The sequence below is a fragment of the Phyllobates terribilis genome, unplaced genomic scaffold (genome assembly GCF_046119375.1).
Source record: "Phyllobates terribilis strain yellow unplaced genomic scaffold, ASM4611937v1 Scaffold_4__5_contigs__length_816908805, whole genome shotgun sequence".
Taxonomy (NCBI): Eukaryota; Metazoa; Chordata; class Amphibia; order Anura; family Dendrobatidae; genus Phyllobates; species Phyllobates terribilis.
Genome location: NW_027362764.1, coordinates 63,158,335 through 63,182,805, shown reverse-complemented (window position 1 = coordinate 63,182,805; position 24,471 = coordinate 63,158,335). Strand labels below are relative to the sequence as shown.

The 24,471-nt window shown below is 42.6% G+C and overlaps 1 protein-coding gene across 8 annotated transcripts in view; it reads left to right on the top strand.

Moving 5' to 3' along the window:
- The window catches only part of LOC141264961 (uncharacterized), a 497,475-nt gene that overhangs the window by 23,277 nt on the left and 449,727 nt on the right, over positions 1 to 24,471 (top strand). For 6 of the 8 annotated variants that reach the window (XM_073677419.1, XM_073677412.1, XM_073677420.1 and 3 more), the window contains exon 7: positions 8,086 to 8,187. The exons of the other annotated variants lie outside the window; for them this stretch is intronic. In XM_073677419.1, coding sequence (XP_073533520.1) covers positions 8,086 to 8,187 — 102 coding nt within the window. The remainder of the gene's footprint in view (positions 1 to 8,085; positions 8,188 to 24,471) is intronic. 8 annotated transcript variants of the gene reach the window in all.

The window sequence follows — 24,471 nt, the reverse complement described above, 5'->3', positions numbered from 1 at the left end:
TCATCCTCTCTCTCTCTCTCTCCTCTTCCTCTTCTCTCTCTCCTCTCTTCTCTCTCTCTCTCTCCTCTCTCTCTCTCTCTCTCTCTCTCTTCTCTCTCTCTCTCTTCTCCTCTTCTCTCTCTCCTCTCTCTCTCTCTCTCTTCTCCTCTTCCTCTCTCTCTCTCTCTCTCTCTCTCTCTCTCTTCTCTCTCTCTCTCTCTCTCTCCTCTCCTCTCTCTCTCCTCTCTCTCTCTCCTCTCTCTCTCTCTCTCTCTCTCTCTCTCTCTCTCTCTCCTCTTCCCTCTCTCTCTCTCTCTCTTCCTCTTCCTCTCTCTCTTCTCCTCTTCCTCTCTCTTCTCTCTCTTCTCCTCTTCCTCTCTCTCTCTCTCTTCTCCTCTTCCTCTCTCTCTCTCTCTTCTCCTCTTCCTCTCTCTCCCTTTTCTCTCTCTCTCTCTCTCTCTCTCTCTCTCCTCTTCCTCTCTCTCTCTCTTCTCCTCTTCCTCTCTCTCTCTCTCTTCTCCTCTTCCTCTCTCTCTCTCTCCTCTCCTCTCTCTTCCTCCTCTTCCTCTCTCTCTCTCTCTCTCTCTCTCTCTTCCTCTCTCTCTCTCTCTCTCTCCTCTTCTCTCTCTCTCTCTCTCTTCTCCTCTTCTCTCTCTCTCTCTCTCTCTCTCCTCTTCCTCTCTCTCTCTCTCTCTTCTCCTCTTCCTCTCTCTCTCTCTCTCTCTCTCTTCTCCTCTTCCTCTCTCTCTCTCTCTCTTCTCTCTTCCCTCTCTCTCTCTCTCTCTTCTCCTCTTCCTCTCTCTCTCTCTCTCTCTCTTCTCCTCTTCCTCTCTCTCTCTCTCTCTCTTCTCCTCTTCCTCTCTCTCTCTCTCTCTCTCTCTCTTCTCCTCTTCCTCTCTCTCTCTCTCTCTTCTCCTCTTCTCTCTCTCTCTCTCTTCTCCTCTTCCTCTCTCTCTCTCTCTCTCTCTTCTCCTCTTCCTCTCTCTCTCTCTCTCTCTTCTCCTCTTCCTCTCTCTCTCTCTCTCTCTCTCTCTCTCTCTCTCTCTCTCTCTTCTCCTCTTCCTCTCTCTCTCTCTCTCTCTCTCTCTCTCTCTCTCTCTCTCTTCTCCTCTTCCTCTCTCTCTCTCTCTCTCTCTCTCTCTCTCTCTCTCTCTTCTCCTCTTCCTCTCTCTCTCTCTCTTCTCCTCTTCCTCTCTCTCTCTCTCTCTCTCTCTCTCTCTTCTCCTCTTCCTCTCTCTCTCTCTCTCTCTCTCTTCTCCTCTTCCTCTCTCTCTCTCTCTCTCTCTCTCTCTCTTCTCCTCTTCCTCTCTCTCTCTCTCTCTCTCTTCTCTTCTCCTCTTCCTCTCTCTCTCTCTCTCTCTCTTCTCCTCTTCCTCTCTCTCTCTCTCTCTCTCTCTCTTCTCCTCTTCCTCTCTCTCTCTCTCTCTCTCTCTCTTCTCCTCTTCCTCTCTCTCTCTCTCTCTCTTCTCCTCTTCCTCTCTCTCTCTCTCTCTCTCTCTCTCTCTCTTCTCCTCTTCCTCTCTCTCTCTCTCTCTCTCTCTCTCTCTCTCTCTCTTCTCCTCTTCCTCTCTCTCTCTCTCTCTCTCTCTTCTCCTCTTCCTCTCTCTCTCTCTCTCTCTCTCTCTCTCTTCTCCTCTTCCTCTCTCTCTCTCTCTCTTCTCCTCTTCCTCTCTCTCTCTCTCTCTCTTCTCCTCTTCCTCTCTCTCTCTCTCTCTTCTCCTCTTCCTCTCCCTCACTATCACTCTAATAGCGGTCTATACGATTATTTCCTTATGTTTGTATACATAAAAAATTCTTAAAAGGTGGGTTCTAATTTTACCAGTGCAGATATGTAAATCTCTGCTGATCATCTGCCCTGACTGCAAATTCTGCTCCATGCAGTGCAGGTGGCAGCTGTGTTATACAGCCTCCACTGGAGTCTGACTGCTGTGATCAGAGCAGTCTGACTCCTTAGATGACGCTGGATGACACCCGAGTTTACTGCTGCTATTGGAGCCAGCAGTTTAAGCCTTTAGATGTGTCCCGTGGAGTTTAAGAAGTGATGGTATTGTCATGGCTCTTGTCCACCTTGTTTGTAATAACCATAACATGTAGTTTTGCAGTGTATTATACAAGTGATCACAGGTTCAAAAAGGGAGTTAATGAAAGATGTCAAAAACAAACCTAATGGAAAATATAGAAAAAATATATATATTGTATAAGAGTTTATATCGCAAGGTTTGCTTGCCTAGGAAGTTTTGACCAGTAGGTGGCACTGCTGGCACACGCTTTGGCACCACCGCGCCGTTCTCTTTACATGGGACTGAATGTTGTTTTTCACAATTCCCATTGTCTTTCATTTCAGACATATTTCTTTACTAATACAATTACTTCAGTAATCAAAATGCAACGCGGCATCTAAAAGTCTTCATCTTGTCTGACTAATGGAAGCCACCTTTTAATGCTACTCCTAATATGTCACTGTAAGGAGGGACGGCTCGCCTCTTCTCACCGCACACGCTGCATTATGTTATTAGGACCGGGCTGTATTGGAATATACAGTAATTTTATCATTCCAGTGTATAATGCTTTCAGATCCCTATAATGAATCACTTTACATATTATGCAGAAAATAATACAAGTAGCCATTAGCATGTTTAGATCCAATATGGGGTCTAGGATTCCTTACTGACCTCACTTGTGGTTATTTTTTTTTTACTATTATACTGTAACTGCTTGGAACAATCAGAGCTGCAGTGTAAAGCATGGAGGAGAGATTGAGTGAAGATCCTAATAGACATAATCAGAAAGTAATAAAATGGCATGTAGGCGGCCATGTTAGGCTTCTTTCACCCAACCCGATGGATGTTTTGTGTTTAAGGCCCCGGTTCATGATATTTTCTGAATCAAATGTTCCAAAATCGTGTGATTTTTTTTATTTTATTTTATTTTTTATTTTTTTTGGGAATTTTTCACCAGCTTTCTGAAAAGTGGCAGAGTTTAGGTGACGGGATGTGAGTGACCAAACCCGGCAGATTAATCATAATTGATATCACGGAAGTTTATGGAAAAAGTTTTTGTGACTGGAGTAGATTTCTGGCGCACGACATCTGGAAGATGCGCAGAATGTGAACGCCGCCTAATGATTTTGGCGTCTCTTACTCCACCGCACCCTTCATCATGACTGGAGCGCAGAAACGAGTCGGCCCCTAAGGGAGGAGGAAACCTTAAAAAAACTGCTCTCAACTGGACCCATATGGCTGGGAAAAAGGCAGTTAGACGGAGGTTGTGCGCTCACTTTGTGATACCATTCCTGACTGTTTGAGTTAAAAAAAGACCCCCAAGCAGGTCCGCGGCCATTATCAGCCCCCGATGAACGTCGGCAAGTGCCTGGACCTAGGATTCTGTCGCCAAAGGGCCCTCGGAAACATGGAAGGCCCTAAGGGTGTGTGTGAACCTACTGGACCTTGCTCAAGGTATGTTCAAATCCTCTAGTAGGCCCAAAAATTGTGCAAAAAATATCAAAGTTTTTTTTTTTTAAAGAAAAAGCAAAAATAAAAAACAACTTTAAAAAATATTTAAGTATGGGGAAAAAAATGTTGCATATTTCCTATACTAACCTGACCCGTCCTCTGTGGTTCCTGTTCTCCGTCACCCCTGGGGGCCAGAATAAAAATATATAAAATATATAATAAAAATAAAATATACAGCTTTAGATTAAAAAAAAAAATTTTTTAGATGACACGGTAATACTTTTTTATTCTTGAAATCCGCCTGGACTGGAGGGGGTTAACACACAAAAAAAAATGTAATGATTAGGCCGATGCAGTTGTCAGACTGACAGCGTGTGAAAGTCAAATGTATGTGTTTTATTAGGCCGGTATATCAGGGTTTTATGTATGGGGGAGGGGAGCTGCTTTACGAGGCCGGTTTATTTATTATTCTGTATTTATTGCATGGAACTGCGGTTTTAGCAAGTGCAAATGTCTAATGCCATTAATCAGCCCATACGTTACACGGCCCGATTAAAAGCAAATCTTCTCAGGTTACTTGAGCGCGCGTCGTAGGGGCTGACGGTTGCTGCAAACATTATGTTTATGCGGATACTGAATATAGACTCCATATCTGTACCGCCATGTAAGATGACGTCTGCCCATAAAGGATCCATATGAAGTATCTGTATAATGTGTAGTGCACGGGCGACCATTCATATACAGTGCCGGCCACAGAATCTACATAACAGTGATAACCAGAGGACCCCCAAATACAGTGCCGAAAGCAGAATCTACATAACAGTGGCAGAGGACCCCCAAATACAGTGTCGGCCACAGAATCTCTATAACAGTGACAACCAGTGGACCCCCAAATACAGTACTGGACATAGAATCTTTATAACAGTGATAACCAGAGGACCCCCAAATACAGTGCTGGACACAGGATGTCCAGAATAATGGCAGCAAAAGAGCCCCCACGTAGAGTGCTAGTCACAGGATGCTCATTAGCATAACATCAAAAGGATCCAATATATAATGCCGGTCCACCGGATTCCCATAACCTGAACATGCCAAAGGACCCAATATATAATGGCAGACACAGAATCTTCATAACAGTGACAACCCAACACAGGATCCATATAACCATGACGGCAAAAGCCCCCAATATACAGTGTCAGACACAGGATCCCTATAAAGTGACAGGATGGCATTCCTGCCAAAGGATCTTCGTAATAGTTTTACATAGAGGCCCCAAAAATGCAGTGCTGACGAAAGTCCCCGAAGTGCTCTGTACAGGACTCCGGATGCCGGGACTGACACAGTGCCCCATAGCAGCGACTGCAAGAGCCCCGCAGTGTCTGCTACAGAAGCACTACAACATGTGTGCGGTGGAGTGCTGCAGTGTGCGGTGGAGTGCTGCAGTGTGCGGTGGAGTGCTGCAGTGTGCGGTGGAGTGCTGCAGTGTGCGGTGGAGTGCTGCAGTGTGCGGTGGAGTGCTGCTGTGTGCGGTGGAGTGCTGCTGTGTGCGGTGGAGTGATGCAGTGTGCGGGGCAGTGTGCGGTGGAGTGATGCAGTGTGCGGGGCAGTAATGCTGTGTGCGCCACACAATTGCCACCCACGATACAGTGAGATAACATGATATGACATTTCTCTGACTTTGGTGCACTTTTTTTTCCCCCTGTAATATAAAATGTGTATTCTTTGTAGCACTTAAAGGATTATTTGCGAAATCGTAAATTACCCTCAACCATTCTCAGATCGAGGACTTTGCAAGACCCCATCTTAAATGGATCGGTGGAGTGCATACTTAATTTCCCCTTCATTTAAAGGGAATTTGTCAGTAGGATCATCCCTCCTAAGCCGTCTATATGGGCTTGTAGGTCATAGAAAGCTGAATAAAATGACACCTTGATATCTGCGATCCGATGACTTGTTCCAGAGAAATCCACATTTTTTATATGTAAATGAGCTGTTAAGATCTATGAGCCGGACATAGATCTCCCTGAGAATCTGCCTCCAGAGCTTATTGTAAATGAAGGGAGGTGTTACCAGTGTGAGACATGTATATCAGGAGAGCAGACTGTCAGTCATTACATGACTCACACTGGTAACTCTCTATTTCATTTACAATAAACTCTGGAGGCAGATTCTCAGGGAGATCTATGCCCCGCCCATAGATCTTAACACCTCATTTACATATTAACAAAAATCTGGATTTCTCTGGAATAAAACATCGGATCGCAGATATCAAGGTATCCTATTATTCCGCTTCCTATGACCTACATGCACATCTCATAACCGCTACATAATGTGACCAGTGCCGATGAGGGAATGCATGGTATATTTTTTCTTGTGCACACAATTATCTTGTATTTTGCATTTTGATTTACCTTATCCTTTGGAGTTTGTTTTTTGTTTTTCCGTCAGAACTATTGTTATATAAATTGTGAGCTATAATGCATTTACATCGAGTCAATTATATTGGTTTTCTAGACAACTATTGTATACACTTGTTTAAATATGTCTGACTGTGGTATCCAACTCCTAAGTAATTTTACTGCAAGGTCTAGATGTATATACATACCCATGGATTATTAGGAATATTATGGTATCTAAATATTGAATGTAGACGCATTTATACCTTACCACCTCCTGTTTTGTATGTGGTTTGTCTCACTTTATTTTTACGAATGGTTTTAATTTTGTCATTAATAAAAATGTACCTTTTTAATATGGATTGGGCCTATGTGTACAGCTCTTTTTTTTGGAGTAGTTATGTGACTATTGCTTTACTGCCGTTAAATTGGGATACTTTTGGTGTATATAAATTACGGTGAACAAACTAACAGTGATAGACTGGTACAGAAAGGAGACGACCCTGCCTACAGTCTACCAGATAATGGGGAAGGAGACGGTAGTTGGGGGGTTGAAGCAGCTCCGGTGGTGGTGAGGTGGGAGTGGGATCATTGCAGGCTGTAAAGTTCCTTGAAGAGATGGGTTTCCAAGTTCCATCTGAAAGTTCCGGTTGTGGTGGATAATCGGATCTGTTGCAGCACGGATAGAGGATACTCGGGAGAGGTCTTGGAGGTGATTGGGTTAGGAACTTATGAGTGTGGAGGAAAGTAGAAGGTCATGAGAGGACCGGAGGTTGCATGTTGGAACATATCGGAAGATTAGTTCAGAGATATACAGAGGAGACAGGTTATGGATGGCTTTGTAGGTTAGTGTTAGCAGTTTGAACTGGATACGCTGGGGAATTGGGAGCCAATGAAGGGATTTTCAGAGGGGAGAATTCGAGGAATAGCGAGGAGAAAGATGCATTAGTCGGGGAGCAGAGTTAAGGATGGAGTGGAGTGGTGCGAGAGTGTTAGCAGGTAGGCCACAGAGGAGGACATTGCAGTAGCCGAGGCAGGAGATGATGAGGACATGCACTAACATTTTAGTAGATTGAGGGTTGAGGAAAGGACAAATTCTGGAAATATTTTTGAGTTGGAGGCAGCAGGAGGTGGAAAGAGCTTGGATGCGCAGTTTGAAGGACAGGACAAAGTCAAGGGTTACGCCGAGGCAGCGGACTTCCAGTACTGCAGAGAGCGTGGTGTCATTAATTGTGATAGATCAGGTAGGGGAGTTAGGCGAGATGGAGGAAAGATGATGAGTTCAGTTTTGTCCCCATTTAGTTTTGGGAAGTTTGATGAGAAGGAGGAGGATATGGCTGATAGACAGTCTGGGATTCTGGACAGCAAAGAGGTGACGTCTGGGCCAGAGAAGTAGATCTTGTGTCATCAGCATATAGGTGGTAATGGAAGCCATGGGACTTTGAGCTGTCCCATGCCAAAGGTATAGATGGAGAAAAGTAGGCATCCCAAGACAGAGCCTTGAGGGATATCGACATAGCGGGCAGGATAAGGAAGTAGTGTGGTAATGGAAGATGCTAAATTTGCGATTAGAAAGGTATGAGGAGATCCAGGAGACGGAAAGGTCTTTGATGCCAAGGCAAGTGAGGATTTGTAATAGGAGGGAGTGGTCACTGTGTTGAAGGCAGAGGACAGATCTAGAAGGAGGAGTATAGAGAATTGTCGATTAGCTTTGCCAGTAAGTAAGTCGTTAGTAATTTTGGTCAGGGCAATTTCGGTGGCGTGGTGGGGATGGAAGCCGGATTGTAGGTCGTCAAAGAGCGAGTTAGATTAGAGGTGGGAGGAAAGTTCAGCATTGACATGCTGTTTGAGGAATTTGGACGTCAAGGGGAGCAGCGATATGGGATGATAGCTGGACGTAGAGGTTGGAGCGAGGTTTCTTCAGGATAGGTGTGATCGCGGCATGTTTGAAAGCAGAAGGGAAGGTACCAGAAGTTACTGATAGGGTGAAAAGATTCGGGTTCGGGCCGTGATAAGTGTGCTGGTGAGGTTGGCAAGGAGATGGGATGAGGTCAAGTGCACGAATGGTGAGGTGCGATTTGGAGAGATGAGAAAGCTCTCATTCAGTGATTGTGGGGAGGAAGGTTATGGGGGAAGGGCAGTGGTCTGTTATACGTAGGGGTTGTGAAGGTTCTGTAGTAAAGATTTGTCTTCTTTGATCAATCTTATTGATATGATATAAAATAACAATATTATGAACATGTTCAATATATTTGTAGGAGGGGAAGGAGTTTCTAATGAAGAGTCTGGCATCATGGCTGCCAAGGTTGCAAAATAATAAAGGTGAAGAACAAGAGGCTGATGATGATGACTTGGTAGAGGTGAGAATTGCGATTTCTTAGGTGTTTTATGCATCATTACTGTACTTCACAGTGAAGTCGGATTGGTGGTAGCTTAATAGTGTGTTTTAATAGTCCAATTACAAGAATGATTGGTTATAAATCATTCTGTGCATATGGGTTGCCATTATTCTCGGCAGCACAGGTCCTGTTTACGCAAGACGATGTGCTGCGGAGAACGATTATTTGTTATTAAGTGTTTTGCTCACTTGTCGGATGCTTGGCAGACAGTTTTGGCTGATATTTGTGAAATGAGCAAAAAAAAATAATTTTTTTTTTTTTTACCATTTGATCTTGAAATATTATATTTGATGAAATATGCACAAAGGTACATAGAAGTATCACCAGCGATTGCCTGAAGCAAAGTGAAGATTTTTAACTCCCATGCAAGGGATTGTCAATCAGCAGCAGGAGGGAGGTCGCCGCTGGGTCTTAAAGGAAGAAGGATTAAGAAGGTGTCTGCAATGCCAAGTGCAGTGACCTTCTACAGCAAGAGCCAGAGCGACTGTCTATTAAACCTGACACACCCGTGACAATTGATATCCAAAGATTGTTGCTGGTGTTAACTTTAAAGCTAGAACATGTTGGTCTATAAATTGGGACCAATGATGACCCCCTGCCTAAAAAATGCCTGACTTGTTTATTTTAGTAAATTCCTATATTCCCCATTTTACTGGATTATAAAAGACCGGGAAGGGGTCAAAAAGTAGAAAAAAAAAATTAATTCTCGCCCAGTCCTCACCTGTATCACTGGGCAGCTGCGCTCATTGTCTTCTTCGGTTGGGTCACAAGTGCTGTCCTCAGTGGACCATCTTCGGCATCTTGCAGTGCCGAGCATCTTTAGCATTTCCTGCGCTGTCTAGGTCACAGCATCATGATGTCGCCTGAAATGTATCACACGTCAATATCACCTCGCGTCCTAGTCTGCACAGGAGACGCTGAAGATGCCAGTCGCTGAAGATGGCCCGGTGAAGATTTCATGAAAGATCACTCCAGGAGGAGAAAGAAGCAGATCTCTCTGATGAAACATATTACAAAGTTGCCCATTTACATGTGTACTACTGATTTATGGAGAAAAGAATAAAAACAATGCTGACTCTTTAAGCAATTGTAGTCCCTCAGGGGTGGGAATAGAAAAATATGCAAAAAAATAATTACATTTTTTTAAAAAAAATCATAAAATGTCATTGTTCACATTTTAGTATCGCCAGACTACCCCTTTAAGTCATCATTTTCAGCGGTAAGATTATTGCAACGACTGCTGCAGAATTGGTTGATTTATCTTCACATTCACTTCTTTCCCCATGGGCATTTTACCCCTAAATAAAAAAAAAAAATGTACCGTCAATATATGCTTAAATCTCATGTGAGACCATGGTTATCACCCACCTTTAGTGACAAGTGCACTAGATACAGTTGTATACTCACTTTGACTTTTTATTCTTATCTCGGTATATTTTGAGAGAAGTGGTGCAAGATGATCAGCTGTAAATGAGACAAAGCAAAAAAACATGATTTGTGATACTCTGTTGGGAGATGTTAATGCTACACGTGGCCGCCCTGTGGTTGTGATGTGAATTGCATCCTGTCGAGGGTTTTTCTATAATGTCACTAAGAAAACATTAAAGCTGGTTTGTTAGAAATTGGCAAAATTCAAGAAAAAGTAAGGGAAGGGGGGGAATCATCCGTATTACCGCTACGTGGAAAGTTTGATACTTTACTACTAGTTTTTCTATTGTTTTATGACAGTTTACAACAACTTTTATATTATTATAAAGCTTCCCTGTTCACATGCGACACTTCACAGACATAATTACCTGCGTTTGATGGCTTGGCGAGTCTGACCGCGGAGGGTTCACACTTCTCGTGATGTTACCTGCTTTGGGTCAGCAGTGTAAATGGTTAACGTTTTTTTTTTTTATCCTGTAAATGGCATTTGAAGTATTTGTTCTATCTGTGTAGTGGACCGAAATTCACAGCAGTCGTAGCAAATTGAACAAGTATCTCCACAGGAAATGATTGCAACACAAATAATGAGATGTCAGAGAACGCTGCGCCTCCGTGTGAATTATGATTGGCTCCTCTCTGCATCAGAGCCACGTACGTGCCGCAGGATGGGCAGGAAAAATACTGCCTGCTGCAACGTGAATTATACCGCACTCATCATTACCGCTGATCACTTTCCTATTAAGACTTTCCTACGATTGATTGATCGTCCTCCATCATAACCATCAGCCGTGCTGCGAGTCACAAAATGTGCCCAAGCGGAAACCGTATGATTGAAGATATAGGATCTAGAAATGGGACAGTTGCCTATCTATTTAAAGGCAGCCATTCTTATACATATTTAAAGGGATATTCCAGGAAGCTCCTTAAATTGCATTTATAGATGCAGCACTGCTTAAAAAAAAATACATTTTATATATATATATATATATATATATATATATATATGTGTATATATATATATATATATATATATATATATATATATATATATATATATATATATATATATATATATATATATATATATATATATATATATATATATATATATGTAATGTGTATATACACCGCGTGCAGAATTATTAGGCAAATGCGTATTTTGATCATATGATACTTTTTATACATGCTGTCCTACTCCAAGCTGCATAGGCTTGAGAGCCAACTACCAATTAAGTAAATCTGGTCATGTGTATCTCTGTAATGAGGAGGGGTGTTGACTAATGACATCAACATCCTATATAAGGTGTGCTTAATTATTAGGCAACTTCCTTTCCTTTGGCAAAATGGGTCAGAAGAGAGATTTCACGGGCTCTGAAAAGTCCAAAATTGTGAGATGTCTTGCAGAGGGAGGCAGCAGTCTTGAAATTTCCAAACTTTTAAAGCGTGATCACCGAACAATCAAGCGTTTCATGGCAAATAGCCAACAGGGTCGCAAGAAGCGTGTTGGCCAAAAAAGGCGCAAAATAACTGCCCATGAATTGAGGAAAATCAAGCGTGAAGCTGCCAAGATGCCATTCGACACCAGTTTTGCCATATTTCAGAGCTGCAACGTTACTGGAGTATCAAAAAGCACAAAGTGTGTGATACTCAGGGACATGGCCAAGGTAAGGAAAGCTGAAAAACTACCACCTTTGAACAAGAAACATAAGATAAAACGTCAAGAATGGGCCAAGAAATATCTTAAGACTGATTTTTCAAAGGTTTTATGGACTGATGAAATGAGCGTGACTCTTGATGGGCCATATGGATGGGCCAGAGGCTAGATCAGTAAAGGGCAGAGAGCTCCACTCCGACTCAGACGCCAGCAAGGTGGAGGTGGGGTACTGGTATGGGCTGGTATCATCAAAGATGAACTTGTGGGACCTTTTCGGGTTGAGGATAGAGTGAAGCTCAACTCCCAGACCTACTGCCAGTTTCTGGAAGACAACTTCTTCAAGCAGTGGTACAGGAAGAAGTCGGTATCGTTCAAGAAAAACATGATTTTCATGCAGGACAATGCTCCATCACATGCATCCAACTACTCCACAGCATGGCTGGCCAGTAAAGGTCTAAAAGAAGAAAAAATAATGGCATGGCCCGCTTGTTCACCTGATCTGAACCCCATAGAGAACCTGTGGTCCATCATAAAATGTGAGTTCTACAGGGAGGGAAAACAGTACACCTCTCTGAACAGTGTCTGGGAGGCTGTGGTGGCTGCTGCACGCAATGTTGATCGAAAACAGATCAAGCAACTGACAGAATCTATGGATGGAAGGCTGTTGACTGTCGTCATAAAGAAATGTGGCTATATTGATCACTAATTTTTTTGGTTTTGGTTTTTGCATGTCAGAAATGTTTATTTCTAAATTTTGTGCACTGATATTGGTTTACCTGGTGAAAATAGACACAAGTGAGATGGGATTATATTTGTTTTTTATTAAGTTGCCTAATAATTCTGCACAGTAATAGTTACCTGCACAAACGGATATCCTCCTAAGATAGCCAAATCTAAAAAAACCCACTCCAACTTCCAAAAATATTAAGCTTGGATATTTATGAGTCTTTTGGGTTGATTGAGAACATAGTTGTTGATCAATAGTAAAAATAATCCTCTAAAATACAACTTGCCTAATAATTCTGCACACAGTGTATGATACACTGCTTAAAAAAAATATATACAGTACAGACCAAAAGTTTGGACACACCTTCTCATTTAAAGATTTTTCTGTATTTTCATGACTATGAAAATTGTGCATTCACACTGAAGACCTCAAAACTATGAATTAACACATGTGGAATTATATACTTAACAAAAAAGTGTGAAACAACTGAAAATATGTCTTATATTCTAGGTTCTTCAAAGTAGCCACCTTTTGCTTTGATGACTGCTTTGCACACTCTTGGCATTCTCTTGTTGAGCTTCAAGAGGTAGTCACCGGAAATGGTCTTCCAACAATCTTGAAGGAGTTCCAAGAGATGCTTAGCACTTGTTGGCCCTTTTGCATTCACTCTGCGGTCCAGCTCACCCCAAACCATCTCGATTGGGTTCAGGTCTGGTGACTGTGGAGGCCAGGTCATCTGGCGTAACACCCCATCACTCTCCCTCTTGGTCAAATAGCCCTTACACAGCCTGGAGGTGTGTTTGGGGTCATTGTCCTGTTGAAAAATAAAGGATGGTCCAACTAAACGCAAACCGGATGGAATAGCATGCCGCTGCAAGATGCTGTGGTAGCCATGCTGGTTCAGTATGCCTTCAATTTTGAATAAATCCCCAACAGTGTCACCAGCAAAGCACCCCACACCATCACACCTCCTCCTCCATGCTTCACGGTGGGAACCAGGCATGTAGAGTCCATCCGTTCACCTTTTCTGAGTCGCACAAAGACACGGTGGTTGGAACCAAAGATCTCAAATTTGGACTCATCAGACCAAAGCACAGATTTCCACTGGTCTAATGTCCATTCCTTGTGTTCTTTAGCCCAAACTTGTCTCTTCTGCTTGTTGCCTGTCCTTAGCAGTGGTTTCCTAGCAGCTATTTTACCATGAAGGCCTGCTGCACAAAGTCTCCTCTTAACAGTTGTTGTAGAGATGTGTCTGCTGCTAGAACTCTGTGTGGCATTGACCTGGTCTCTAATCTGAGCTGCTGTTAACCTGTGATTTCTGAGGCTGGTGACTAGGATATACTTATCCTCAGAAGCAGACGTGACTCTTGGTCTTCCTTTCTTGGGGCGGTCCTCATGTGAGCCAGTTTCTTTGTACCGCCTGATGGTTTTTGCAACTGCACTTGGGGACACTTTCAAAGTTTGCCCAATTATTTGAACTGACTGACCTTCATTTCTTAAAGTAATGATGGCCACTCATTTTTCTTTACTTAGCTGCTTTTTTCTTGCCATAATACAAATTCTAACAGTCTATTCAGTAGGACTATCAGCTGTGTATACACCAGACTTCTGCACAACACAACTGATGGTTCCAACCCCATTTATAAGGCAAGAAATCCCACTTATTAAACTTGACAGGGCATACCTGTGAAGTGAAGACCATTTCCTGTGACTACCTCTTGAAGCTCATCAAGAGAATGCCATGAGTGTGCAAAGCAGTCATCAAAGCAAAAGGTTGCTACTTTGAAGATCCTAGAATATAAGACATATTTTCAGTTGTTTCACACTTTTTTGTTAAGTATATAATTCCACATGTGTTAATTCATAGTTTTGATGCCTTCAGTGTGAATGTACAATTTTCAAAGTCATGAAAATACAGAAAAATCTTTAAATGAGAGGGTGTGTCCAAACTTTTGGTCTGTACTGTGTATATATATATATATATATATATATATATATATGTATGTGTATATATATATATATATATATATATATATATATATATATATATATATATATATATATATATATATATATGCACCGGTATAAAAAATTTTAAGCAGTGTTGCATCTGTTGATGCAATTTAAGGCGCATCCTGGAATATCTCTTTAAATATTATATACAATTTTTTGTATTTATTTGCTTTGAAAGAGTCATGGAAAATGTCTTTATTCCTTTTTTGTTCCCCAGAAAGAGTGCCACTCTTATCAGTAGTCTTTTTTTGGTATTGCAGCTCATCTGAGCTTGACAGCTATGAGTAACTTTGTCATGGGAAAAAAATAATCTTTATGTACAGTGCGTACCGTTAAGAAAAAAAAAACAAACAATGGGATCTTCACTACTGATATGCAATTTGCAGCCTTAACCAAATTTTAAGTTTTTTGTCTTGTGGATATGTCTCTCTGCCAATAATGCAATTTGAATGTGAGGTCTGTGTGTCTAGGGTGATACGGAATATAGTAGCTCTCAGGGAATCAGCTCCGTGATATCCTGTATCCCTTTATTTGCTTTCCTCCTTATCTATATCCCTTTTTTTCTCTGCCCTCCCTTAGACTGTAGCTGCTTTACCACCTCTCCACAATGTGGAATTCTGTTTACAATCCTCTCTTCCCCCCTTGTTTGATGCTTTCTGTAATGCTCAGAAAAGGGAAGGGAAAGCTGTCAGAACTAAGAGCTTTCAGGGATTGCACACACACTGCAGAAGCAAAATTATAGCACTTTTTTAATGGAAACTGGTACTAAGCTGTGATCCCAGAAAAAAACCCAAGCATGCTCACCTTTTTCCATGACTGCCATAGACTTAAATTAAAATAGATATTTCTCCATTTATTGTGCAGCCGAAACTGGCCGGCCACCTCTCTTGTTCAAACTGGCCGTCCACCTCTCCTGTTCTCCTAATAAGCAGGGGCATAGCTATAATAGGTGCAGGGTTGCAATCGCCTAGGAGCCCTAGGGGGCCCTGAAGGTCTCTTTGGCCGATATGAAAGACCATTACTATTAAGGGCTTGCATTAATTGGAGACCCCATTGGAACTTTTGCATTGAGCTTCAAGTTCCGCCACTGCTAATAAGTTAAGACCCCCACCTATTAGACATTTACTCTTTTACCTGTCAGCTCCTCTCAGCTGATTTTTGACCACAGACCACATGACATTTCAATGTGTCTGGAAATAAAGTGTCTGTGGAAAAACGGTGCAAAATTTTCATTAAAAGTTAATAGCAAAAATGATTTTTAGCCCCAAATATATGCGCATATATGTGTGTGTGTATAATACTTATACATATAATCTTCCCAATGGTGGCCAACCACCACAAGTCTATAAACACGTCAGTGTATGTGATGACAGTACACAACAACATTGAAAAGTCAGCTGTACTTTTCCCACTTCCTCTCTTTTTAAAGGGGTATTTCCATCTCCAAGATCCTATCCCAATATGTTACAAGTATAATAATTATATTCGCAGATGCCTCCAATTAAAAATGTAGCATATTTCTCCTGATTAGCTATGTCGCTTACCCCATGTTCAGGGCATTGCAGTAGCTTAGGTATCCATGGTTGCGACCACTAGCAACTAACTGTCACTTTATTATTGGTCATAACCATGCATACCTAAGCTACTGCAAAGCCCTGCACATGGGGTAAGAGACATAGCTAATCATAATAACTATACAACATTTTTAACCCCTTTACCCCCGAAGGTTGTTTGCACGTTAATGGCAAGTCGAATTTTTACAATTCTAACCACTGTCACTTTGAGGTAATAACTTGGGAACGCTTCAGCAGATTCCACTGATTCTGAGATTGTTTTTTCGTGATATATTGTACTTCATGATAGTGGTAAAATATTTTCTATATGAATTGAATTTTTGTGAAAAAAAAATGGAAATTTGTCAAAAATTTTGAAATTTTTGCAATTTTCAAAATTTTAATTTTTATGCCCTTAAATCAGAGAGATATGTCACACAAAATAATTAATAAATCACATTTCCCACATGTCTACTTTGCATCAGCACAATTTTGGAACCAAAATTTTTTTTTGTTAGGAAGTTATAAGAGTTTATATTTGACCTGTGTTTTCTAATTTTTACAACAAAATTTACAAAACCATTTTTTTTAGGGACCACATCATATTTGAAGTGACTTTGAGGGGCCTTTAGGACAGAAAATACCCAAAAGTGACACCATTCTAAAAACTGCACCCCTCAAGGTGCTCAAAACCACATTCAAGAAGTTTATAAACCCTTCAGGTGCTTCACAGCAATTAATGGAATGTGAAAGGAAAAAATTAACATTTAACTTTTTTTCACTAAAATGTTATTTTAGACCCCAATTTTTTTATTTTCACCAAGGTAACAGGAGAAATTGGACCCCAAAAGTACTTGTACAATTTCTCCTGAGTACGCTGATACCCCATATGTGGGGGAAAGCCGTTGTTTGGGCGCACGGACGGGTTCGGAAGGGAAGGAGCGCTGTTTGACGTTTTCAACGCAGAACTCGCTGGAATTGAGAGTGGACACCATGTCGTGTTTGGAGAGCCCCTGATGTGCCTAAACAGTGGAAACCCCCCGCAAGTGACCCCATTTTGGAAACTAGACCTTTTAAGGAACTTATTTAGATGTGTGGTGAGCACTTTGAACTCCCAAGTGTTTCGCAAAAGTTTATAACGTTGAGTCGTGAAAAAAAAATCACTTTTTTTTCCACAAAAACGATCTTTTAGCCACATTTTTTTTATTTTCACGAGGGCAACAGGAGAAATTGGACACCAAAAGTTGTTGTACAATTTCTCCTGAGTACGCCGATACCCCATGTGTGGGAGAAAACTACTGTTTTAGCGCACGGCAGGGCTCGAAAGGAAAGGAGTGATGTTTTGGAATGGAGACTGATGGAATTGTCTGTGAGCGTCATGTCGCTTGTGCAGAGCCTTTGATGTGCCTAAACAGTGGAAATGCCCAACAAGTGCCCCCTTTTTGGAACTGATCTACTGATTACTGATATATGAATTTATTATGTAGTGTCATATGTCAGTTGTGTAGTGTTCATCAGGTTGTCATACTTCAGAAATTAATTTAGTAGTCCATGGAAGTATGGTGGTACCTTCTGAAGCATTCTTTCATGCACAGGCCAGGTTTGTTGGGGCAGGTGTCACATTGATAAATGGTGTCCTTGCGCATTCCCCTTTTGTAACGCACTCGGCACTTTTTTTGTGACTTACCTTTTTTTCCGCTGTGAGGGATCTGCCCCGGGAAATGCTGGCCTGGTACAATTCAAGGTCCTTCAGTTCCGGAAGTACTGGGGCCCGCTCAGTCACCCCTGCCAAATATCAGGCCCTTGATCACTACCTCCTGGAAGTGAAGGTACGACGTAGAAGTCTGGCCTTCACATTATGATAGAAGGAAAGTGTTGTGCATTGCCTTCTGTACGATGTGCACGGCCAGCTTCTTATACCATACCTTGGCTTTTCTCAAAGCACTGTACGACTGGAGGACTTGATCAGAGATCAACTCCCCCCATCTACTTGTTGTACCCCACTACACAGTCTGGTTTGACGACCTGTGTTGAGGAACAGCGTACAGTGCTGAGGGTGCTGCCATCACCATGGTAGTCAAGAAAAGGACATCCCTCTTGTCCTTGTACTTGACCACCAGCAGGTAGTCGCTACAATGGGCTCTGCTCTCACCCCTTCTAAGCATCTGCCCAATTAGCATCTTCGGGAGGCCTCTCTGATTTTTACAGACAGTACCACAGGCTGTTGTACCTCACGCAGAGAGGGACGTGAACAGTGGGATGCTCGTATAAAAGTTATCCACGTAGAGTTGATAACCTTTATCCAGCAGTGGGTGCATCAAATCCCACACAATTTTCCCACTCACTCCCAGGACAGGGGGGCATTCAGGTGGCTCAATCCGGGAGTCTTTCCCTTCATAAACTCTAAACTTGTGGGTGTACCCTGAGGTACTCTCACAAAGTTTGTACAGCTTAATTTCGTACCTGGCCCTCTTACTGTGTAGGTACTGCCGGAATCCAAGCCTCCCCTGAATTAGGGACTCATCCATGCAGATGTCCCTTTGGGGCACGTACACTTCAGCAAACTTGTTGTTGAAGTGCTCGATGACCGGCCGAACTTTGAAAAGACGATCAAAGTTCGGGTCATCGCGTGCAGGACACCTTGCATTATCGTTGTAATGCAAGAACTTGCTGATGGCCTCAAAACGTCTCCGGGTCATGACCTTTCGGAACACCTGAGCGTCAACACTCCAGTATTGCCTAACTTCTGGTTTCTTCAGGAGCCCCATATGAAGGACCAGGCCCCAAAACTTCATCATTTCTACTGTGTCTACAGGAGTCCTGTTAGAAAAAGATGAATAGGGGATTTGTTTCAAAAATTGATGAGCGTACAAATTAGTTTGGCCCACCACGAGGTTTATTAAGTCCTCAGAGAAAAAGACTTTGAAAAAGTCTATATCTGTGAGGCCCGTGGTGTCAAACTTGATTCCTGATTCTGCTACAAAATCAGGAATCAGTGGCTCATAATTTTCAGGGGGCAAGGTCCATACGGGGTCAGTAATGGGGGGCGCTGATTCATCTTCTGTCCTGGGGCGTCAGCATGGCGGTTCAGCAGCACCTGAGGAGTAAGAGGTGGAGGAAAAAGAAGAGGAGGAAGACGAGTCAGAAAAATAAAGGTGGGATCCTCTCCCTCACTGTCAGTGTCGGAGGCAAGTAAAGCGTATGCCTCCTCCGCTGAATAACGCATTTGAGATGAGCGGGACATTTTTTTTTTTATGTATGTGGTGCTTGTGTGTCAGTGCTTTATTCATTGTGTGTGTGTCCGTATACTTGATGTAAACTTTTTTTTTTCTGAAAGAAAAAGATTAAAAAAAAAGGAACAGCCTGAGGTGGTGCAAACAGTGAGCACGAGTGCGGATCAGTAAACTGCGTTACCGATCAACGCTCGGTGGCTGCTGGATATGCGCACGGTGGTGAAGCAAAGGGGTGTAAAACAGCGAGAACGAGTGCGGATCAGCGCTCAGCCGCTGCAGGAAGCACGAAAAAAAAACTGACGAGTCGAGCGATAAAGTACTGATCAGCGATCTGTGGCAGAAAGGGGAGGTGGGGAGGGGTGTAAAAAGAGGGGGGAGGGGGGAGGGGGTTTGGGGTGGATGAGGAGAGATAAGAGATCTACTTACCGATGTGTTCTCTCTTCTTCTTTCGGCAGCAGGAGCGAGCAGGGATTGTGGTGTCATAGAAGTTTCTGTGGCACCACAAGGCCTAGCATAGGAGAGATGTGCAGCGTGACCGCCCTGTATAAATCCTCAGCAGCTGTCATAGGACGGTTACAGCGTTGTCACGCGCTCTGATTGGTGCGATCTATGTCGTCGTTGATCGCACCAAACATAGCGGGCTGGGGTCAGGCCAGGCACCAGTCTAGGATCGGTGCTCAGATGACGACGCCATGTACCCTGAGGTAAGCTGGCGCCGGAAACGTGATGCAATCACCGCGACTTTGTTATGATCTGCAACATGAACTAAGGAAAGATAGGGGAAAGCTGTCCCTAAAGTAAGACTAAGCTGAATCCCTACGATGTAGCGGGCTGCCTCTTCCTTGCCAACAGACCTGCCTTAGTCCTCGGCTAGTCTGAACGGAGACCTATAGCATAAGGGGAGGGGTCCCTAAAAGAACTAAGGACTGGGACAAAAATGGGACGCCTCATAACAGAAAAGTAGTTGCAGAACACAAAAAGACAAACTGGCAAAAAAAGTACTAGAGGTCCCAGAAGGACCAAGCGAACTGACAAAGAAAGGCACAGAAGCACCTGGCTAGAGAAACAGTCAAACACTGAAGTCCAGCACAGCCAAAAGGGCGGAGCTGGAATATAAAGGCAGATGGTCACGTGACCACAAAACACAAGATGGAAAAAACAAACAGGAGAGTTCTGACAGACATTACACGTAACGCGTAATAATACATACCTGCTCATTAAGGCCCAGGGCGCAGGTACGTATTATTACGCCCTACGTCAGAAGGGGGTAAATTGGAGGTATTTGTTGATTTTGATCCGACACTCGTAGCAAAATCGGACATGTCTGTGATTTTTTTCCGGATAGGAGGTAAAAATTGGACTCGTGCACGTCCCCATAGGATGTCATGGGTATGAGCGCTATCCGTGAAAACTATGGAGAGCACTCGACCGAGAAAATCGGTTGTGTGCACAAGCACTGAAAGCAGCATCCTAAGCATTGTGACGCGTTTCCAGTCTCTGTCGCTCATTCTGCATTTTGCGGATGATAATGGAGACTTCTTATCTGTGTTACTGAATGGATATCCCAGCTCTGAGCTGCATCGTTCTATTTTGATGTTCCTCTGGCAGTTGTTGCCTTTTTGCATTTCATCTTATCGGTGTCAAATCCTTCAGTCAGCGGCGGATTAATGCTCCGATTGTGCCAAGAAGCTGCGAGCATTGATTCTGATAAAGGGATGTACTAATAAGACAACACGCTGGTCATTAGCCCACCATTTTTTTCATTTCTATGGATGCCAGGTTATCTCTGCCTGCATCCCGGCCTCCTACACTCCCTTTCTTTTATAGGCCGCTGGGCCGAACAAAGAGACTTTGTCTTTAGTTTGACTGTACATCTATCCAACGCTAATGATTTCTCAGCCTTTCTTCCCCCTCCTGTCATCTTTTATTCTTCCGCGGGAGGATTTGTGGTCAGATGTACAGTAGACCGGCTTTCTTTACTCTTAATTATATCCAGTTTTGCTCCCAACATGTCGCATTTGTCTTCTTATGTTCCTGCCGCTTGGATCACAAAAGACCATAACTGACAAATATTGCAGAGGGATGAGCGAGCATTCGAGAGGGGACGCGGGTCACCGGAGACGTTGTACTACATTATTTCTGCCTATGTTCAGTTTCACCATGCAACCATGCAATACTTGAAATTCTGGGTTTTTAAAGGGAATCTGTCAGCAGGTTTTTGCTATAGAATCCAAGAGCAGCATGATGTAGGGACTGAAAACCTGATTCCAGTGATGTATCACTTACTGGACTTCTCAGTGTAGTTTTGATAAAATCCCTTTTTTTCTCTGCTGCAGATCGAGCAAAGCTCAGAATTCTGAGCTGGGTATAACTCCGCCCACATCACTGATTGGCAGCTTCCTGTGCACACTGCCAATCAGTGGTAGGGGCGGGGTTACACAGATTAGCTGCACTGCCTGTTACTAGAAGACTAGATGTCTCCTGTCAATCTCCTGCTGATAAAACACTGATTGTATTAAAACTACAGCCTTTATCATGGGAATAGAGGCAAATCTGTATATGCCACTATGTCTGCTACAGCAGCTTAGCCGCTATGATCACTTTGTTCTGCTGATCACTTAGGATCCCAGGGGTCCGATACTCACAATCACATATTAATCCCTTCCAGACGTACAGCATAATAAGAGATCCTACATCGGGTCCCTATGACTGGAGTTGGCTCTGGAGCGGAGTCAGCACAAGACACAACAGATCCTGGCTGTGTAGCACAGCCAGCTGCTTTTTGTAACAAGATTGACTAGAGCTTGCTTCGATCGGATCACTTATGTTTAAATGGAATTTGTCAGTAGGATCCACCCTCCTGAGTCATCTATATTGCCATAGCAATATAGACGATTTTATTATTTTCATAGGAAGCTGAATAAAATGATACCTTGATATCTGTGATCTGATGTCTTATTCCCAAGAAATTCATGTTTTTCTTAATATGTAAATGAGCTGTTAAGCTCTATGGGCCGGACGTAGATCTCCCTGAGAATCTGCCTCCAGAGCTTATTGGAAATGAAAGGAGGCGTTACCAGTGTGAGACATGTAATGACTGACACTTTTATCAGAACTAACACAGTACAGCAGAGTTGAACCTTGTTTCATTACAAACACATTTGCAGTTGTCCTCTCACAGTGCTGTCAGCTCTGCTGTATTGTCCTCTGCTCCACACTGTACAAATATAGCTGTAAATATGCGTCTAATAATAAAGATTTCTGATATGCAGTGTTGGTCATAATCAGGAACAGATCTGCAGTGGTGTTGCCAGCACTATGGGGGGATAACTGCAGCTGCAAATGTGTTTGTAATGAAACAAAGCTCATTTCTGCTGTACTGTGTTAGCTCTGTTTTCACTGCAGTGCTGTGTGTGATTATGAAAGCAAAGTGTCAGTCATTACATGTCTCACACTGGTAACGCCTCCTTTCATTTAAAATGAGCTCTCAGGGAGAGCTATGTCCAGCCTATAGATCTTAGCAGCACATTTACATATTAAGAAAAACCTAGATTTTTCTGGAATAAGACATTGGATTGCAGATATCAAGGTGTCATTTTATTCAACTTTCTATGATCTACATGCCCATATAGACAGTTTAAGAGGGTGTCACGAGTGTATCAAGTGTGACAAGCAGTCGCTTTTGGATCCGGCTGTAGAAGGTCACTGCGTTTGGCATTGCAGACGCCTTCTTGATCCTCTCATCTCTATAGTGTAGTGATATCCTCCTTCCTTTAGGACCCAGCAGTGACCTCCACCTTCTGCTGCTAATTGACACACCCTTGTTTGGTAGTTAAAAACTCTGTGTCTCCAGAGAGTCGTCGGTGATGGTTCTATGTTCCTCTGTCCATGAGTAATAGTAGTCGGCTAGTTTCTTCTTGGACTTCCCTTGGAGGATAGTTGACGTTATCTCTCTGGTGTCTTCTCAAGCGAAGTGTAGCCCCTTTGTTTGTTTACCTTTCTGTAGTTACAGTGGGGCCTGACTAGTGTTCACCCTGTCCCCTCCCTACCTAGGGCCTAGCTCTAGGGACATTCAGGGATTAGGTTTCCTGCTCGGCGATAGGTACGGAACCTATATAGGGACGATAGGGTAGTCAGGGTGATATTAGGTCTACCTAGAGGTCTCCACTCCCCCTTTCCTTAGTTTTTGGGCTCCCTTTCCCCTCTTTCCATCATTGTACACTTGTTCCTTCCCTCACCTTGCGTGACAGAGGAATGATCCTTCTGACAGATTCCCTTTAACCATTTTAATGCCATTTTCCGCCACCTGTGTCGGATACATGGCAGCTTCTCGCCAGACTTTAAAGTCTTAACACTTCTTTGTCTATTTGCATATTCGACACTGACGGAATTGATCAAACATGTAAATGGTGTCTCCAGGAATCTGTTATCTCCGGCCAAAGATGTAGATTGATGAAGTGTTGGGATTACCATGTCTCTTCCTTCTGACACTGTGTCTGCCGGCTGAATTTACATATGTGAGGCGTCTTCACACTTTATGGATGGGCTTTAAACCTCTTAATTCTTCTTGCTCCTGTCTCCTGTCTGCATATTTATCACTGGAGGTTTAGCAGAGCAATTTCATCATGAATATATTATGACCAGTTTTTGTCAACCAAGTTTATTTTTATTTTTTCATGTGGAGTCTTATGCTGTGTATATAGTGTTATAATCCTGCCTTATCTAGGCCTCCAACAGTGCAAAACAGGTGTCCTTTCTCAGCATGCCTTTAATGATAATGAGATGACTCTGCTCATTCTGACATAGTCTACACAGCAAAGTAAGCTACAGAAACCAGGACTAAGTGTCAGTCTCTTGTGTGTGCTCTAGTGATCACTGCATTATTTCTCAATTTTTCTTTTTTTTTTTTTAATATATGTATAGTCTATTCATTATTTGCATTGTTTAAGGCACTAGGGCCGATACATCAAAGTGTTTATGACGGAAAAGTGGTGTAAAGCAATTGCACAGTTGAAAAATGTTGCCACAACGTGGAGTTGCACAGAAATTATTTTCATGTCAGTTTCAACCAGTTCCGCCAAAATGGGCAGCTCTGGGGAGGATTCGGGGCAGGATAGGGAGTGGCTAGGTCCGCCAGTCAAATTTATAGAAAATGTTGGATTTTCTTACTCTAGAAATGTTACTCCAGTCCCTGATTGGAGTAACATTTCTGGTGAGATGCACAAAAACGCTCCTAATGAATTCGGCACATCTTATTACTGCACTTCCCTCATTAAGACTGGGGTACGAATTGTCAGTCCTAATAAATCAGGGCCATTGTTTTGTCTTTGATTAATTTGTGCCAAATTAATCCAAATGGTGCAGAAAATTTCCATGAATTTTGCGTAAATTCAAAGATGATTTTTTTTTTTTTGCACCTTTTTAAAGTTAAAATTTGCACATTCTTTTTAAATTGTCACCATTAGTCTACAACTGCGCAAAAAGAAAATACAACAAATATGCTAAGGGTCCAGTCAAGTACATTTGAGCAAAAAAGTTTGCAACTTTTTAAAAAGTTTTGCAACTTTTTAAAGTTGCAATTGATGAATTGGGCAAAAACATTTGGAGCTGTCTGACCACTAAAAACTACTTAAAAAG